This window comes from Pongo abelii, chromosome 5, assembly GCF_028885655.2.
Source record: "Pongo abelii isolate AG06213 chromosome 5, NHGRI_mPonAbe1-v2.0_pri, whole genome shotgun sequence".
In the NCBI taxonomy this organism is placed as follows: domain Eukaryota; kingdom Metazoa; phylum Chordata; class Mammalia; order Primates; family Hominidae; genus Pongo; species Pongo abelii.
In genome coordinates this window covers 151,253,042-151,272,344 of record NC_071990.2, presented here as the reverse complement: position 1 = coordinate 151,272,344, position 19,303 = coordinate 151,253,042, and the positions used below count along the sequence as shown (strand labels likewise).

Below are 19,303 nucleotides of genomic sequence, written 5' to 3'. Positions count from 1 at the left end.
AGGTGGATCACCTGAGATCAGGAATTTGAGACCAGCCTGGCCAACATGGTGAAACCCCGTCTCTACTAAAAATACAAATATTAGCTGGGTGTGGTGGCACACCCCTGTAATCCCAGCCTCTTGGGAGGCTGAGGCACGGGGATCGCTTGAACCCAGGAGGCAGAGGTTGCAGTGAGCTGAGATCACACCATTGCACTCCAGCCTGGGCAATAAGAGCAAAACTCTGTCTAAAAGAAAAAAAAAATTATTCTTTGAGAGTTTCCTGAGATTCCATCGTTTCTTTCATTTCCACCTTTCTTAAGCTATAACTTCTTCAGTCATTGCATTTAATATAGAAATGGTTTTACATTAGCCGGGCATGGTGGCTCATGCCTGTAATCCCAGCACTTTGGGAGGCTGAGGCAGGTGGATCACCTGAAGTCGGGAGTTCGAGACCAGCTTGACCAACATGGTGAAACCCCGTCTCTACTAAAAATACAAAAATTAGCCGTGCATGGTGGCTGGCACCTGTAGTCCCACCTATATGGAGGCCCTGAGGCAGGAGAACTGCTTGAACCTGGGAGGCAGAGGTTGCAGTGAGCCGAGATCGCGCCATTGCACTCCAGCCTGGGCGACAGAGTGAGACTCCATCTCAAAAAAAAAGAAAAAGAAAAAGAAATGGTTTTACATTTTAAAACTTTTTTTAGGATTTTTTATAGTATAGGTCTGCTGATAATGCATTCTCTCAGGTTTGTCTCAGGTATGTCTGAAATTATCTTCATTTTGCCTTCATTTGAATATAAGTATATTTGTGTGTAGGTGTATGAGAGAGAGACAAAAAATTGTATGCTTTCTCCCTAAGGTTGAGAACAAGGCAGGAATGTTCATTCTCATCAATTCTATGTTCTGGAATCTTAGCCAGCATAATACAGCAATGAAAAGAAATAAAAGGACTGGGCGCAGTAGCTCATGCCTGTAATCCTAGCACTTTGGTAAGCCAAGGCGGGTGGATTGCTTGAGCCAAGAATTGGAGACCAGCCTGGGCAACATGGCGCAACTGTGTCTCTACAAAAAAATAGAAAAATTAGCCGAGCATGGCAGTGTGCACCTGTAGTCCCAGCTACTCACGAGGCTGAGGTGGGAGGATCACCTGAGCCTGGGGAGGTCAAGGCTGCAGTGAGCCATGATTATACCACTGCCCTCCAGTCTGGGTAATAGAGTAAGATCCTATCTCAAAAAAAAAAAAAAGAAAAGGAAGAAGTAAAAAATAAAAACTTCACCTATTCAAAAATGATATAATTTTCTATATAGAAAATCACAAGAATAACACATAAAATCCATCCATTTCTTTGTTTTTTTTTTTTTTTTTGTTTTGTTTTGTTTTGTGAAACAGTTTCACTCTTGTTGCCCAGACTGGAGTGCAATGGTGCTATCTTGGCTTACTGCAACATCTGCCTCCTGGGTTCAAGCGCGCCTCCTGCCTCAGCCTCCTGAGTAGCTGGGACTACAGGCGTGCACCACCATCCCAGCTAATTTTGTATTTTTAGTAAAGACCGGGTTTTACCATGTTGGTCAGGCTGGTCTTGAACTCCTGACCTCAGGTGGTCCACCCGCCTCGGCCTCCCAAAGTGCTGGGGTTATAGGCGTGAGCCACTGCGCCCGGCCAGAATCCATCTATTTCTATATTTAAGCAATGAAAACTGGAAAGTAAAATTTAAAAACTATACCATTCGCAATAGCTCCTCTGAAACAAAATACTTTGGTATAAATCTACAACATGAGCAAGATTTGTATGCAAATTGCTACTGAAAGAAATCATAGGCTGGGCATGGTGACTCACACCTGTAATCCCAGCAGTTTGGGAGGCCAGGGCAGGCAGATCACCTGAGGTCAGGAGTTTGAGACCAGCCTGGCCAAATTGTGAAACCCTGTCTCTACTAAAAATAAAAAATTAGCCAGGCATGATGGCAGGCACCTATAAACTCCAGCTACTCAGGAGGCTGAGGGAGGAGAATCACTTGAACCTGGGAGGTGAAGATTGCAGTGAGCTAAGATTGTGCCACTGCACTAGCCTGGGTGACAGAGCGAGACTCCATGTCAAAAAAAAAAAAAAAAGAAAAGAAATCATAGATCTTGGCCAGGTATGGTGGCTCACGCCTGTAATCCCAGCACTTTGGGAGGTCAGGTCGGCGGATCACTTGAGGTCAGGAGTTTGAGACCAGCCTGACCAACCTGGCGAAACCTCACCTCTACTAAAAATACAAAAAAAAATTAGCTGGGTGTGGCTGCACACACCTGTAATCCCAGCTGGAAAATAGCTTGAACCTGAGAGGAGAGGTTGCAGTGAGCCCATATAGTGCCACTGTACTCCAGCCTGGGCAACAGAGTGAGACTCTGTCTCAAAAAAAAAAGAAAGAAAGAAATCATAGATCTAAATAAGTGGAGACACATACCATGTTCATTGATTGGAAGAGTTAATGTAGTAAAGCTATAACTTCTCCTGTAATTAATGTGTAGGTTTAACTCACCTCTAGTCAAAATCTCAGCAGGATTTTTTGTAGATATAGATGAGTCAATTTTAAAATTTATATGGATGGACAAAGAAAGTAGAATAGCAAAATCGATTTTTAACAAGAAAAGTTGGAGGGTTCAACTACCTGATTTTAAAATGTACTGTGAAGCTTCAATAATGTAGACAGTAAGATAGTGGCAAAAAGATACACACTTAGATCAATGGAACAGAATATAGAATGCAGATATAAGACCACATCACTATGGCCATTTGATCTTTAACAAAGGTGCAAATGGAAAAACGATAGTTTTCCAACAAATGGTATTGAAAAAACTGGCCAGCCGTATACAAAAAAACTGAACATCAGGCCAGGTGCGGTGGCTCCCACCTGTAATCCTAGCACTTTGGGAGGCCGAGGCAGGTGGATCACCTGAGGTTAGGGGTTTGAGACCAGCCTAGTCAACATGGCGAAACCCCATCTCTGCTAAAACTACAAAAATTAGCCAAGTGTGGTGGTGCATGCCTGTAATCCCAGCTACTCGGGAGCCTGAGGCAGGAGAATCTCTTGAACCCAGGAGGCAGAGCTTGCAATGAGCCAAGATCATGCCACTGCACTCCAGTCTGGGATGACAGAGAGAGACTCTGTCTCAAAAAAAAACAAAAACAAAACACTGAACCTCAAGTGACCTCACTCCTTTACAAAGATTAACTCAAATTGAGTCACATGTATATAGATAAAGCTTAAAACTATAGTACTTTTAGAAGAAAACATAGGAGAAAATCTTTGTGGGCTGGAGTTAGGTAAAGAGTTCCTAGAAATGACCCCAGAATCATGACCCATAGAAGAAAAAATTCATCAAAACTAAGAACTTTCCCTCTACCACAGATAACAGTCAAGAGAAAAGACAAGCTACAGGCTGGGAGAAAATATTTACAAATCACATAGCTAAGAAAGGTTTTTTTAATCTATCATATATAAAGAACCCTCAAAACTCAACAGTAAGGAAACAAATAACCCAAGCCAGTGACCTGACATGTTTCTTTAAATGTCTGGGTCAAAAAAAGAAATGAATCTCTGTCTCTTTAAATCTGCCAGAGCAGGTCAAAGAAAGGCAGGCATCTGTGCTGGTCCCTCAGGGAATCACTAACACCAACCAAGATGGACAACCTCAAATTTTTGGAGGGCAATGTTCTTACTGCCCACCTTGGCACTAACGAGCTGCTCCAGGAAGGCAAGCTGTGGTTTTCATGACTGCTGCAGGACTGAGGAATGGTAGATGTAGTGGGTTCACACATGCTGCTGTCTGAACCAAATTTTAGCAGCCTCTCCCTTCATGAAGCACTCTCCTGGCTGCTGTAAGTATCTGATCAGGTTTCAAAGTTCCAAAATAGTTTATCCTGATAGTCTTTTTCCAGTTTAATTATTGTTTTTAGGGAAGGGTAGACCTCTGATGCTTCCTACTCTGCTATTTTCTGTGATGTTTCCTTCTACTGTGGTTTTTACTGTTATCTCTTTGTATAGTTTTGTTTGTGGTTGCTCTAGTGACTACAAAATATATATTAAGTTTTCTTTTTTTTTTTTTTGAGATGAAGTTTCACCCTATTGCCCAGGCTGGAGTGTAGTGGTGCAACCTCATCTCACTGCAACCTCCACCTCCCAGGTTCAAGCGATTCTCCTGCCTCAGCCTCCTGAGTAGCTGGGATTACAGGTGCCCTCCCTGACACCTGGCTAATTTTTGTATTTTTAGTAGAGACAGGGTTTCACTATATTGGCCAGGCTGGTCTCGAACTCCTGACCTCAAGTGATCCACCTGCCTCGGCCTCCCAAAGTGTTGGGATTACAGGCATGAGCCATCACACCCAGCCTAAGTTTTCACTATCTACCTAGAATTTATACTTTACCACATCAAGTTCATTGTAGAACCATACTGCCATATAGGTCCCTTTATTCTCTACTATTTATGTTGTAGTTATTTGATTTTTCTTCTTTTTTCTTTTCTTTTTTTTTTTTTTTTTGACAAGGTCTTGTTCTGCCGCCCACACTGGAGTGCAGGGTCGTGATCTCAGCTCACTGCAACCTCTGCCTCCCGGGTTCAAGATTCTCCCGTGTCATCCTCCCAAGTAGCCTGGATTACAGGCACATGCCACCACGCTTGGCTAATTTTATTATTATTTTGTAATCAAGACTAGTCACTATGTTGCCCAGGCTGGTCTTGAACTTCTGGGCTGAAGCAATCCTCCCACGTCGGCCTCCAAAAATGTTGGGATTGCAAGCATGAGCCTGCACCTGGCTTGTAGTTATTTTATACATTACATCTACATACGCTTAAAACCTCATCCAGCCAGGCACGGTGGCTCACGCCTGTAATCCCAGCACTTTGGGAGGCCGAGGCAGGTAGATCATGAGGTCAGGAGATCGAGACCATCCTGGCTAACACGGTGAAACCCCGTCTCTACTAAAAGTACAAAAAATTAGCTGGGTGTGGTGGTGGGTGCCTGTAGTCCCAGCTACTCAGGAGGCTGAGGCAGGAGAATGGCGTGAACCCGGGAGGCGGAGCTTGAAGTGAGCCGAGATGGCGCCACTGCACTCCAGCCTGGGCAACAGAGAGACTCCATCTCAATCAATCAATCAATAAATCCTCATCCAGCCAGGTGTGGTGACTCACACCTGTAATCCCAGCGCTTTGGAAGGCCGCAGCAGGAGCAGGAAGAACACTGGAACCCAGGAGTTTGAGATCAGCCTGGGCAACATAGTAAGACCCTGTCTCTACAAAAAATTTTTTTTAATTAGCCTAGCATGCTGGTGCGTGGTAGTACATGCCTACAGTCCCAGCTACTTGGGGCGGGGGCACCAGTAAGTGGGAGGATCCCTTAAGTCCGGGAGGATCCCTTAAGTCCAGGAGGTCAAGGCTGCAGTAAGAGCTAAGAGTGTACCACTGCACACCAGCCTGGGCAACCAAATGTGACCCTGTCTCAAAACCTACCTCATCCAACAATGTAACAATTTTGCTTTCAACCATCAAGTTCTTTTAAAGAACTCAAGGTGAGAGGCTGAATGCAGTGGCTCATGCCTGCAATCCCAGCACTTTGGGAGGCTGACGCAAGAGGATTGCTTAAAGTCAGGAGTTCAAGACCAGCGTGAGTAACAAATCATAGACAGTGTCTCTACCAAAAAAAAATAGCTGGGCATGGTGGATGGTAGCACATGCCTGTGGTCCCAGCTACTCCAGACATAGGAGGATCACTTGAGCCCGGGAGTTTGAGGCTGCAGTGAGCTATAATCATACCACTATGCTGTAGCCTGAGCAACAGAATGAGACCCTGTCTCTTAAAAAAAAAATCAAGATGAGAAGAATAGTCATTTATGTTTACCTGGATATTTAGCGTTTTCCTTGCTCTTCATGCTTTCCTGGTGTTTCAAGATTCCTTCTATATCATGTCTCTTCCATCTGAACAACTTCCTAAAGCAGATACTTTAGAGCAAGTGTGTTGACAACAGAGTCTCTTAATTTCTCTTCATATGAGAATGTCTTTATTTTGCCTTCCTTAGAATATTATCACTTGAGGCCGGGTGCAGTGTGGCTTATGCCTGTAATCCCAGCACTTTGGGAGGCCGAGGTGGGTGGATCACCTGAGGTCAGGAGTTTGAGACCAGCCTGGCCAACATGTTGAAACCCCGTCTCTACTAAAATACAAAAATTAGCTGGGCTGGTGGCGTGCACCTGTAATCCCAGCTACTTGGGAAGCTGAGGCAGGAGAATTGCTTGAACCCAGGAGGCGGAGGTTGCAGGGAGACAAGATGACACCACTGCACTCCAGCTGGGGCGACAGACCGAGACTGCATCTCAAAAAATATATGTATTATCACTTGATACAAAATTCTGGGTTTTAGTTCTTACAGCACTTCAAAATGTCTACTTCCTCCTGTCGTTCATAATTTGATGAGACATCTGCAATTATTCAGATATCTCAAATAATGCATTATGTTTCTCTAGCTGCTTTCAATAATTTTTTTTCTGTATTGTAATTATGATATGTCTAGGCATGGATTTCTCAGGTTTTATTCTGTTTGGTATTCACCAGGCATCTTAAATCTGTAGGTTTATGTCTTTGATCAAATTTGGGGTGTGTTCAGCCATCATGTCTTCAAATATTTATCTGTACCACACATTTTCTTTTGTGATGTTAATCACAGGAATGTTAGGCCTTCTGGTGTGGTCCCACAGATTCCTGAAGTTCTACTTATATTTTAAGTTTTTGTTTTTTCTGCTGTTCAGAATGAGCAGTTGATTGAATTGCATAAATAGTATCCACCTCCTTTTTTTTTTTTTTTTTTTTGAGACACAGTCTTGTTTTGTTGCCGAGGAGTGCAGAGGCATGATTTCAGCTCACTGCAACCTCCAGCTCAAGCTCCTGGTTCAAGCGATCCTTCCACCTCAGCCTCCTGAGTCACTGGGACTATAGGCACACCACCACACCCAGCTAATTTTCTGTATTTTAGTAAGACAGGGTTCTCACCATGTCAGCCAGGCTGGTCTCCAGCTTCTGGCCTCAAGTAATCCACCTGCCTCGGCCTCCCAAAGTGCTGGGATTACAGAAGCGACACCACCGTGCAGGGCCAGTATCAACCTATCTTCAAGTTCACTGATTTTTTTTCTCTGACATCTTCACTCTGCTATTGAGACTATCCATTGAGTTTTTTATTTTGGTTATTTTTCCATTATAAAATTTCTTTTTGATACTTTATATCTTCAATTTCTTTGCTGCGACCTATCTTTCATTTCATGAGTGTTCATCCTTATTTGGAGCATTTTTTTTTTTGAGACGGAGTCTCACTCTGTTGCCCAGGCTGGAGTGCAGTGGCGCAATCTCTGCTAGCTGCAAGCTCCGCCTCCTGGGTTTACACCATTCTCCTGCCTCAGCCTCCTGAGTAGCTGGAACTACAGGTGCCCACCACCACGCCTGGCTAATTCTTTGTATTTTTAGTAGAGGTAGAGTTTCACCGTGTTAGCCAGGATGGTCTCGATCTTCTGACCTCGTGATCTGCCCACCTCGGCCTCCCAAAGTGCTGGGATTACAGGCCTGAGCCACCATGCCCAGCCTGGAGCATTTTTATAATGGCTACTTTTTTTTTTTTTTTTTTTGAGACGGAGTCTTGCCCCGTTGCCCAGGCTGGGGTGCATTGGCGCTATCTTGGCACACTGCAGCCTCCGCCACTGCCTCCTGGGTTCAAGCGATTGACCCGCCTCAGCCTCCCGAGTAGCTGGGACTACAGGTGCCCGCCACCACGCCTGGGTAATTTTTTTGTGTTTTTAGTAGAGACGGGGTTTCACCACATTGGCCAGGCTGGTCTCGAACTCCTTACCTTGTGATCTGCCCGCCTCAGCCTCCCAAAGTGCTGGGATTACAGGCGTGAGCCACCGCACCCAGCCTATAATGGCTACTTTCAAGTTTTTGTCAGAAAATTCTAGCATCTATGTCATATCAATACTGACTTTTTCTATGTCGAAATTTTCCGTTTTTGTTTTTTTGTTGTTGTTTGTTTGTTTTTTGTATACTAAGTTATTTTGGATTGTATCCTGGACATTTTGAATAATACATTATGAGACTCTGGATTTTTTTTTTTTTTTTTTTTTTTTGGAGACGGAGTCTCTCTGTCACCCAGGCTGGAGTGAGTGCAGTGGTGCGATCTCGGCTCACTACACCACCCAGGTTCAAGCGACTGTCCTGCCTCAGACTCCCAGGTAGCTAGGACTACAGGCGTGTGCTACCATGCCCGGCTAATTTTTGTATTTTTAGTAGAGACGGGGTTTCATTATGTTGACCAGGCTGGTCTCGAACTCCTGACCTCAGGTGATCTGCCTACCTTGGCTTCCCAAAGTGCTGGGATTACAGGTGTGAGCCACCGCGCCCAGCCGAGATTCTGGATCTTATGGAGAATTTTGACCTTGTTTTGGCAAGCATTAAACCCGGTTGGGTTCAGGCCACAAGTTCCAACCAGGGTTTTTTTATTTCAATGTCAGTTTCAAAGCCTTTTCCTTTCTAGGCAGATCTCTTTGTAGGCTGTGGTCTTTTCCTTAGTTCAGTTCTCAAAGTCTTTGGTATGCTCCTTAGGATTAGATCCACATAGATACAGTTTGGAGGGGGAGCCCAGCAGTTCATAAGCAACTTAATGGGGTCACTTGCCCAATCTCCTCCCTCTCTGTGATGTCCCCAGTACTGTCCTGTTCCCTGGGGTTCCCTATTTAGTTCTCTGACCAGAAAGTGAGACTTTACTTATCCAACTCTGCCAATATCTCATAACTACATCTGAATCCAGGACAAGGTGGCAAAAGGACACAGAGAGAAAACGAGCAACAGAGATTCAACCCATCTTCTTGGGACCCCATGCTTTATTAATTTATATATTTATGAGATGGAGTCTCACTCTGTCACCCAGGCTGGAGTGCAGTGGCACAATCTTGGCTCACTGCAACCTCTGTCGCCTGGGTTCAAGTGATTCTCCTGCCTCAGCCTCCTGGAGTAGCTAGGATTACAGGTATGCACCACCACATCCCACTAATTTTTGTATTTTAATAGAGATGGGGCTTCACCATTTTGGCCAAGCTGGTCTCGAACTCCTGACCTCAAAGTGATCCACCCGCCTCGGCCTCCCAAAGTGCTGGGATTACAGGCATGAGCCACCGTGCCCAGCCCCGTGCTTTGTTATTTTATTTACAATTGGAGAGGAAGGTTTGCCTGTCAGTTTTAGGTGCATACTGGCTCTTATTGCCACCTCCGTTGCTACCAGGAAACTCCTTTTCTACATCCTGAGCCTGAACTAGAGGGACTTCTCCTAGAGCTCTCTGTCTGTGCTCAGCTCCTTCCAAGTTTTGGGCTACCTTGAGTCCAGCCTGCAGACAACTAGAGACAAAAAAAATGGAGCTGGGTGTGCTGGCAGAGGCCTGTAGTCCCAGTTACTCAGGAGGCTGAGGTGGGAGGATTGCTTGAGGCTAGGAGTTCAAGACCAGCATGGACAACACAGTGAGAATCCTGTCTCTTACAAAATAAGTTTTTTTTAAATGGTCACCAGGTTTAATGGTACTTCAAATTTACATCTTCTCCCCTAATCTACCTGTTATTATTTACTTTTCAGGATCTTGAAGTAGCTGCTTCATGCATCCTGACCAGGTTTTATAGCTGCCTTCCGTGGGAGGGAGATGGGAGAGTATATGTAGTACATCTTCCTCAAAACTGTTATTATTTACTTTTCAGGATCTTGAAGTAGCTGCTTCATGCATCCTGACCAGGTTTTATAGCTGCCTTCCGTGGGAGGGAGATGGGAGAGTATATGTAGTACATCTTCCTCAAAACTGTTATTATTTACTTTTCAGGATCTTGAAGTAGCTGCTTCATGCATCCTGACCAGGTTTTATAGCTGCCTTCCGTGGGAGGGAGATGGGAGAGTATATGTAGTACATCTTCCTCAAAACTGGGACCTCTCTGGTTGCTTTTAGGGTTTTTTTCTCTTTAACTTTGGTTTTCTTCAGTTTGACCATGGTGTGCCTATGTGTAGTTTTCTTTGTATTTTTCTTGGTTGAGATTCACTCAGTTTCTTGAAATGTACATTAATGACATTCATCGATTTGGGGAAATTCTCTGTCATTATCCCTTCAAAGATTTATTTTGCTTCCTTCTCACCTTTTGAGACTCTAATGATTATGCATGTGCTATTCCTTTGATACTGTCCTCCATTTCTCTTATGCTTTATTCTTTCTTTTATTCTACATGTTTTCTCTCTGTGCTTCAGTTTATATAATTTTATTCATCCATCTTTGAATTATCTGAATCTTTTGCTGTGCTTAGTCTTTTTTTTTTTTTTTTTTGCCTTAAACTAAAAAATCCTAAATATACCTTAAAATAAAAAATATTAAACTTGGCCAGGCACAGTGACTCACGCCTGTAATTCTAGCACTTTGGGAGGCCAAGGTGGACAGATCACTTGAGGTCAGGAGTTTGAAACCAGCCAGGCCAACATGGTGAAACCCCGTCTCTACTAAAAATACAAAAAAATTAGCTATGCGAGGTGGCGGGCACCTGTAATCCCAGCTACTCAGGAGGCTGAGGCAGGAGAATCACTTGAAACCAGGAGGCAGAGTTTGCAGTGAGCTGAGGTCACGCCACTGCACTCCATCCTGGGCGACAGAGCGAGACTGGGTTTCAAAAAAAAAAATTGTTCATCTCATTATATATTTTTTTATTTCTCCTGTTTGAAATAAGTGATGGAACTGGAAGCATAAATAACTATTATTAACTGTATCATTTTTTTTTCCAAAAAGGGTTTTTAAAATATTCTATTATTAGTTGAAGCCTCTCCATTTTCTAATCTGGGATAAGACTTTAAAAGGAACAAATAATAGAAGAGGGAGTATATTTTTCTTCCCTCTATAGTAGCTGACTAGCTCCTCTACGAATAAGGAAGATTATACTGTTCATTCATTCAGCTTTTTAACAAATATTTATTGACTGCCTACCATGCGACAAGTTGAAGATTTTTTTTTCCTCTTTTGAGACGGTCTTGCTCTGTCGCCCAGGCTGGAGTGCAGTGGCACAATCATGGCTCACTGCAGCCTCGACCTCCCTGGGCTCAGGTCATCCTCCCACCTCAGCGTCTCAAGTAGCTGGGACCACAGGTGTCCACTACCAACCTGGCTAACTTTTGTATTTTTTGTAGATATGGGGTTTCACCATGTTGCCCAGGCTGGTCTTGAACTTCTGGGCTCAAGCAATTCACCTACCTCGGCCTCCCAAAGTGCTAGGATTACAGGTGTGAGCCACAGTGCCTGCCCAAGTTGAAGGTATCTAAACTTGGTTAAATGACAATGCATTCTACCACTTAACAGAGTTTGCCCCAAATCCATTTAATATCGTACTTGGAGTTGTATACCAATTCCCCTGCCTCCAAGAGTTCAGCAGGAGAGACTAGGTAGTCTTAGGTAGTCTGGCTTCACTTGGCATTCCTTTCTTCCTCATTTCATTTTATTCATAACTAGAGGTTTTTTTTTTTTTTTTTTTAGGAGACAGTGTCTCGCTCTGTCACACAGGCTGGAGTGCAGTGGTGCAGTCATGGCTCACTGCAGCCTCAAACTCCTGGGCTCCAGGAATCCTTCTGCTTCAACCTCCTGAGTAGCTAGGACTACAGGTGCATGCCACCATACCTGGCTAATTTTTACAGTTTTTTTGTGGAGATGGGGTCTCGCTTTGTTGCCCAGGTTTGTCTTGAACCTTCCCGGCTTCAAGCAGTCCTCCCACCTCCGTCTCCCAGGGTACTGGGATTACAGGCAAAAGCCACCACACTTGGCACCAGAAAAAGTTTTATCAAACATGTATTAAGTATGTGCCAGGCAATTTACTGAGCACTAGGAGATACAAAGACCACTAAAACATAATCCCTAGCCTTAATGGATACATTTCAGTAGGACATAAACATAAATAGGTACCACAAGGTATTAGAAATATGATAGAAATAAATATATGGTACAGGGGAGGCAGAGTAGAAGTAGTCACTTCTACCATAGGCAAAAAGGTTTACTAGGGGAGATTAAAACTGACAATGAGTCTTATAATGTGCGTAGAAGTTGCCTGGAGAGGATGGGATAGGAGAAAAAATTATTTTCCAGCAAAATATCATGTAATTTATTTAAAATACAAAAATAGCCCAGTGAGACTTTTGGTATAAAACTTGAAGGAAATCTTTATTTTTCTAATTTATCTCTTCCCCCTAATTTTAAAAAATCTTTAAAGGTTATCAACTGGCAAACATCTCTTCACATTCCACCACAAGCTAAACTCAGTCCTGAAGCTTCTGATCTTATTATTAAACTTTGCCGAGGACCCGAAGATCGCTTAGGCAAGAATGGTGCTGATGAAATAAAAGCTCATCCATTTTTTAAAACAATTGATTTCTCCAGTGACCTGAGACAGCAATCTGCTTCATACATTCCTAAAATCACACACCCAACAGATACATCAAATTTTGATCCTGTTGATCCTGATAAGTTATGGAGTGATGATAACGAGGAAGAAAATGTAAATGACACTCTCAATGGATGGTATAAAAATGGAAAGCATCCTGAACATGCATTCTATGAATTTACCTTCCGAAGGTTTTTTGATGACAATGGCTACCCATATAATTATCCGAAGCCTATTGAATATGAATACATTAATTCACAAGGCTCAGAGCAGCAGTCGGATGAAGATGATCAAAACACAGGCTCAGAGATTAAAAATCGCGATCTAGTATATGTTTAACACACTAGTAAATAAATGTAATGAGGATTTGCAAAAGGGCCTGAAATGCGAGGTGTTTTGAGGTTCTGAGAGTAAAATTATGCAAATATGACAGAGCTATATATGTGTGCTCTGTGTACAATATTTTATTTTCCTAAATTATGGGAAATCCTTTTAAAATGTTAATTTATTCCAGCCATTTAAATCAGTATTTAGAAAAAAATTGTTATAAGGAAAGTAAATTATGAACTGAATATTATAGTCAGTTCTTGGTACTTAAAGTACTTAAAATAAGTAGTGCTTTGTTTAAAAGGAGAAACCTGGTATCTATTTGTATATATGCTAAATAATTTTAAAAGACAAAAGTTTTTGAAATTTTTTTGAAAGACAGTTTTAGTTTTATCTTGCTTTAACCAAATATGAAACATACCCCGTATTTACAGAGCTCTTTTTTCCCCTCATAACCTTGTTTTTGGTACAAAATAAGCTAGAGAAATTAAGCCATCGTGTTGGTGAGTGTTCCTAGGCTAATGATAATCTGTATAATTCACATCCTGAAACTAAGGAATACAGGGTTGAAAAAATATTAATATGTTTTGTCAGAAGGAAAAATAATGCATTTATCTTCCCCCCACCCCACCCCGTGGAATATTTAATCTATTTAATCTTCTTGCATTTATTTCTCAAGAATTACTGGCTTTAAAAGAAGCCAAAGCACTACTAGCTTTTTTTCCATATTGGTATTTTTGATGCTGCTTCCAATTTTAAAAGGGAACAAAGCTGCCATAAATCAAAATTTTCAATACTAAAAGTAAAATATTTCTCACCATCCTAAGCAGAGAATTATTTTAATTTTCATATACTTTTCCTGTATAGTAACTATTTTGATTATATCATCAATGTTACCTGTTTCCTCTTTCAGAACAGTGCTGCATATACAGATTGTTATTGGCAAAGGAAAATCTGGCTATCTGGCAATATTTTACCTAAAGGCAGATTAATTGGTGAAAAAATTAACTCTTAAGATGGCCATTAATAATTAGGAAAGTTTACAGAGTGGTCTTAGTAGAAAATTCAAGTCCTCCTAATTTATTTAAGGTTAAATAATGTGTTCAACATGCCTATTATGTATAATGCTTAGGTTCTAAGGAAGATTAAGGTTTCATACCAAAATACATGTAGCTTATCTTTTAGGAAGGGGAAAAAGGCTCTGTTTTGACCATAGTAAAATTTGTATTGTATTTTATTCCCTTTTCTTAAGCTCCACTGATAAGGGATTGTTTTTTTAAAAGTTACTATTTGTAGATTGGAGGCATAATTTTAAAGATTTTCATACTTTTAGCTTTCTTCGCATAAAAGCTAATTGAAACCGTGTATGTAGCAAAATTAAAGGCAGAGCTGTTGCAGTTGAATTGGAGAGTCAGGGCAAAGAACACTTATTAGCCCACACTTCCCACCTTTCTACAGGTGGTCCTTTCAGAGCTCAGCCTGAAAACCTACTACTGTGTTATCGTGGGTCTTTTGGGGTTAGTGGTTCTTTTGAGAATCTGAAGGAAGCTGTGGACTCTTCCCAGAAAAAAAAAACAAAAAAAAATCAACACATACACATACAATGTTGGATGCAGTTTCAAGGGATTTTGGACATATTGAAACCTATCACAGGCTCTAGGTTATGGACATCTGTCCCATGAGAAAATTGATACATTAAACTAAGAACTTTGTTTTTAACTTACCAATCACTACTCAGCGCATCTTATATAAGCTGATAGTTTGTGATGGAAAAGGTCTGTAGCATGTGATATAAGGTGACCTTATGAATGCCTCTCTTGCTGGTACATTAAGTTGTTTTAAATATATCATTTGGAGGGGACTGAAATGTTGGGCTCATTACAAGCTTGATACAGAAATATTTCTGAAGGATTTCTAATCAGAATTGTAAAACAATGTACTATCATGAAATGGCAGTCTTCACCTCATGCTTCATGGAACATTTGGTTAGTCCCATAAAATCCTATGCAAAACATAGTAGTTCAAGAATTTTTAGGTGGGTACTCACATTTATAAGGTATTCCTCTTACTCTTTGGGCTTTTTCAGTGTGATTTATTTAAATTTTCATTTAGTTGTTTTACTTTTGGACTAAGGTGCAATACAGTAGAAAATAACTTTGTTACATTTATGTTGTAGGAAAACTAAGGTGCTGTCTCCTCCCCCTTCCCTTCCCACAAAATCGTATTCCCCCTATTGCTGAAATGTAACAGACACTACAAATTTTGTATTCTTTTTTTGTTTTTTGTTTTGAGACAGGGTCTCACTCTGTCACCCAGGCTGGAGGGCAGTGGCGCTTCACAGCTGACTGCATCCTCAACCTTGGGGGCTCATGCCAGTCTTCCCGCCTCAACCTCCCAAGTAGCTGGGCATCCGCCACCAAGCCCAGCTAATTTTTGTATCTTTAGTAGAGATGGGGTTTCGCCATGTTGCCCAGGTTGGTGTGGAATTCCTGGGCTCCAGTTATATGCCCACCTCAGCCTCCCAAAGTGCTGGGATTACAGACGTGACCCACCATGCCTGGCGCAAATATGTATTCTTTTAAAATTTTCTCTGATACTATAAGCTTTTTGCATTTATCTGAAGCAGTATATATGCCTTTGGTATCAGCAATTTTAACAGTTTGGATATACTTATCAGCTATCTTATTCCAAAACTACATCTACTTCTTCCAGTATAGAATCTGGTGCTTCCTGACCAAAAAGATGAGAAAAACAATGTTAAAAATATAGATGCTTTCCATTGAAATGGAGTGAAAACATTGGTTCTGTATGTTTTCTTTTAAAGTAATTTTCTTATTAAAAACTTGCTGTCTTTATTATACTTACCCTTTTTATGCATATCAATAGTATTTATAAAATGTGTTCTATAATTATGTAATTGTAGATACTGTTATGTATTGTCCAGTGACATCATAAGGCAGGCCCTACTGCTGTATCTTTTCTACCTTCTTATTTGTAATAGAAACTATAGAATGTATGACTAAAAAGTCACTTTGAGATTGACTTTTTAAAAAAGTTATTACCTTCTGCTGTTGCAAAGTGCAAAACTGTGAGTGGAATTGTTTTATTCTGACTTAATGTGTTAGGAATTAGAGAATACAGTGGGAGGATTTTTAGACATTGCTGCTGCTGTTACCCAAGGTATTTTAGATAAAAAAAATTTTAATAAACATCCCTTTGGTATTTAAAGTGGAACATTTAGCCTGTTCATTTTAATCTAAAGCAAAAAGTAATTTGGGTCAAAATATTGGTATATTTGTAAAGCGCCTTAATATATCCCTTTGTGGAAGGCACTACACAGTTTACTTTTATATTGTATTGTGTATATAAGTATTTTGTATTAAAATTGAATCAGTGGCAACATTAAAGTTTTATAAAATCATGCTTTGTTAGAAAAGGAATTACAGCTTTGCAATATAACTAATTGTTTCGCATCATTCTGAATGTAATAGATATGAATAATCAGCCTGTGTTTTTAATGAACTTATTTGTATTTTCCCAATCATTTTCTCTAGTGTAATGTTTGCTGGGATAATAAAAAAAAATTCAAATCTTTCAGTTATGTGTGGAAAGCTAATTTTTACACTGCTTAACTATGTTGTTTTCTAATTCAAAAATTTATGTAAATCTTTTTATTCTCTGAGAAAGTTATGATTAAAATTTTGATGCTTTGGAATTAAAATAACTAATGATAGTACTTAGGTTAAGGCAAACTGAGTATCATGTAAATGTCCAATGTTTTCAATTAAATGTTTTCATTTTGTCCAATATAAGTACAATATTTCCTGTTAAAGGCTTCCATTAGATTACAGGTTTAGAATTTAATGATTAAATTCTACATTTAGTACCATTTGATTATGGTATATAATTTTTTAAATGTAAAATTGTTGGTTAATCTGTTTTCCTTTATAATCCTTTTTGTTTGTTTTATTTCTTAGAGATGGTCTTGCTTTGTCACCCAGGCTGGAGTGCAGTGGCACGATCAAAGCTCACTTTAACCTTGAACTCTGGGCTCAAGCTGTCCTCCTGCCTTTGTCTCCCAAGTAGCTAGGACTACAGGAGTGTGCCACCACACACAGCTAATTTTTTATTTTTATGTTTGTAGAGATGGCGTCTTGCTAAGTTGCCCAGTCTGATCTCAAACTCCTGGATGCAAGCGATCCTCCCGCCTCTGCCTCCCAAAGTATTGGGATTACAGACCTGAACCACTGTGTCAAAATATATATGTTGATATTATATCTTATATCAACTTTATTTGGATAAACAAGTACTGTTTTTCATCTTCTTTTCAAGCATTACCATCATTAGATCTTCTTTTATCCTCTTGTTTGCACTCCCTTGTAAGTTTGTATTTGTTCTACATAAGGCTATTGTACAGCTGACACAAATTGCATTATTCCTATGATTTATTGTACTACATTGTGGGCCCACATTTGGTGTACTTAAAATTGTGACTGTACTTTGCTACACACACACACACGCGTGCACATCTGCTTGTGTATGTGAAGAGTAGAGGGAGGTTGCCAAACAGACAGTTATTGTCCAGTTTTTCCTCCTTTCTTTCAGTAACAGCTACCCAGAGATTCCAAACATTTTGCTGGATTTAGGCTATGAATGGAACTTCGGGTTGTTTCCCTTGGGGAAGGGTTAAATTTGTTCTGGAGGAGAAAAAAAAGATTCTCGTGAATACCTAGTTCACAGAGGGGTTGACAAATGACAGAGGCCACTCTTGCTCCCCAGTATCCACTCTCCCATTTTTCCTTTTACTAATAGAGCCAATATCCCTTTCTAAGTTTTGACTACCCCAGTAGAGTCCATGTTTCTCCTATTCCCTTGTAATTAGTTTTGGGCACATGACTAGGTTTTGGCCATTGGGACATGAGCAGACGTGGTATGTGCAAATTATACATATAATTAAAGTTGACATTGCTTACCCACCACTTGCTCTTTACCTCTTCCCACAGGATGGAACACGTACATAGTGGTGACTTTATATTGACCATGAAAATTAGAAAAACACTCTAGTGGCTGGGTGCAGTGGCTCACGCCTGTAATCCCAGCACTTTGGGAGGCCGAGGCGGGCGGATCACGAGGTCAAGAGATCGAGACCATCCTGGCCAACCAACATGGTGAAACCAGTCTCTACTAAAAATACAAAAATTAACTGGGCATAGTGGCGCACTCCTGTAGTCCCAGCTACTCTGGAGGCTGAGGCAGGAGAATCGCTTGAACCCAGGAGGCGGAGGTTGCAATGAGCCTAGATCACGCCACTGCACTCCAGCCTGGGCAACAAAGCAAGACTCCATCTCAAAAAAAAAAAAAAAAAAGGAAAAACACTCTAGTGATGGTGAATCAACCAAATGAATACAATCTGGTTACCTGAGAGATTGTGTGAAGCAGGGTCATCTTTCTAGTCTGGACTGACTGCAGGATGTAAGAGAGAGGGGAGAAAAATCAAATTATATCTATATATATAATATCCATTTGTTACTGCTTCTGAGCCTGTACCTTAAGTAATACAGCATATAATTTGTATTAGTGTATAATCTGATTTGCAGGACAATTTAAAGTCATTTTGTACTTTGGCCATCTCCTATGGACTCAACCATAAAATTCAGTTATTTTACCTCTTAGGTTTTTCTCTAATTCATCATCTTTATTCTCGTTGTTAACTAATTTGGTTAAGGTCCTCATCAGCCTGAATTAATGTAATAATTCTCTAACACGAGTCTTACTTTATTCTGTTACCTCAAGTTTATTATCCAACCTGTCACCAAAATGACCTTAAAAGATAATTCCAGATTCTGCTTCTAATACAACCAATCAGATCCTAATGGATTTACTGTATGACAGCTAACAACTATAAAGTCTGGGGGAAAATACCCAACTACCTAAAGATATTGGAATGGAACAAAACCAGGCAAATTCTGGAATGGAGCTGATCCTTGGAAGAGAGGAAGGGCACTAAATGAGTATTCTGTTTTTATGACATCTTGCCTGAGAAAGGCCCAAATCTTTGGCTGAATCATGAATCAAATATGTAGGGAAGGCTGGGCATGGTGGCTCACGCCTGTAATCCCAACACTTTGGGAGGCTGAGGTAGGCAGATCACTTGAGGTCAGGAGTTTGAGATCAGGCTGGCCAACATAGTGAAACCCCGTCTCTATTAAAAATACAAAAATTAGCAGGTGTGGTGGTGTATGCCTGTAGTCCTAGCTACTCAGGAGGCTGAGGCAGGAGAATCGCTTGAATCCAGGAGGCAGAGGTTGCAGTGAGCCGAGATCACCACTGCACTCCAGCCTGGGAGACAGACAGAGACTCCAAAAGGAGAGGAGAAGTGAGGAGAGAGGAGGAGAAGGGAGGGGAGGGAAGATTACTCAAGAAAATCTATTAAAATTTGGTGTGAGTTTTGAGAGTCTGTGATATTTGAACCAATATTCACTTTTAAGGGTTTTCTATCGCCCATGTTAAGCAATTTAATTATGATGTGCC

At 40.9% G+C, this 19,303-nt stretch overlaps 1 protein-coding gene across 4 annotated transcripts in view; it reads left to right on the top strand.

Moving 5' to 3' along the window:
• LATS1 (large tumor suppressor kinase 1) overlaps positions 1-18,145 on the top strand; it is a 67,812-nt gene extending 49,667 nt beyond the window's left edge. The window contains exons 7-8 of one of the 4 annotated variants that reach the window (XM_063725053.1): positions 11,205-11,328; positions 12,275-12,290. In XM_063725053.1, the coding sequence (XP_063581123.1) occupies positions 11,205-11,303 (99 nt within the window). In that variant the 3' untranslated portion in view covers positions 11,304-11,328; positions 12,275-12,290. Of the gene's footprint in view, positions 1-4,513; positions 6,080-11,204; positions 11,329-12,274; positions 16,370-16,916 lie in introns of those variants that run through there. The other 3 variants (XM_063725052.1, XM_009242355.4, XM_054558295.2) reach the window with 3 other exon arrangements.
• The last annotated feature ends 1,158 nt before the right edge of the window (positions 18,146-19,303 follow it).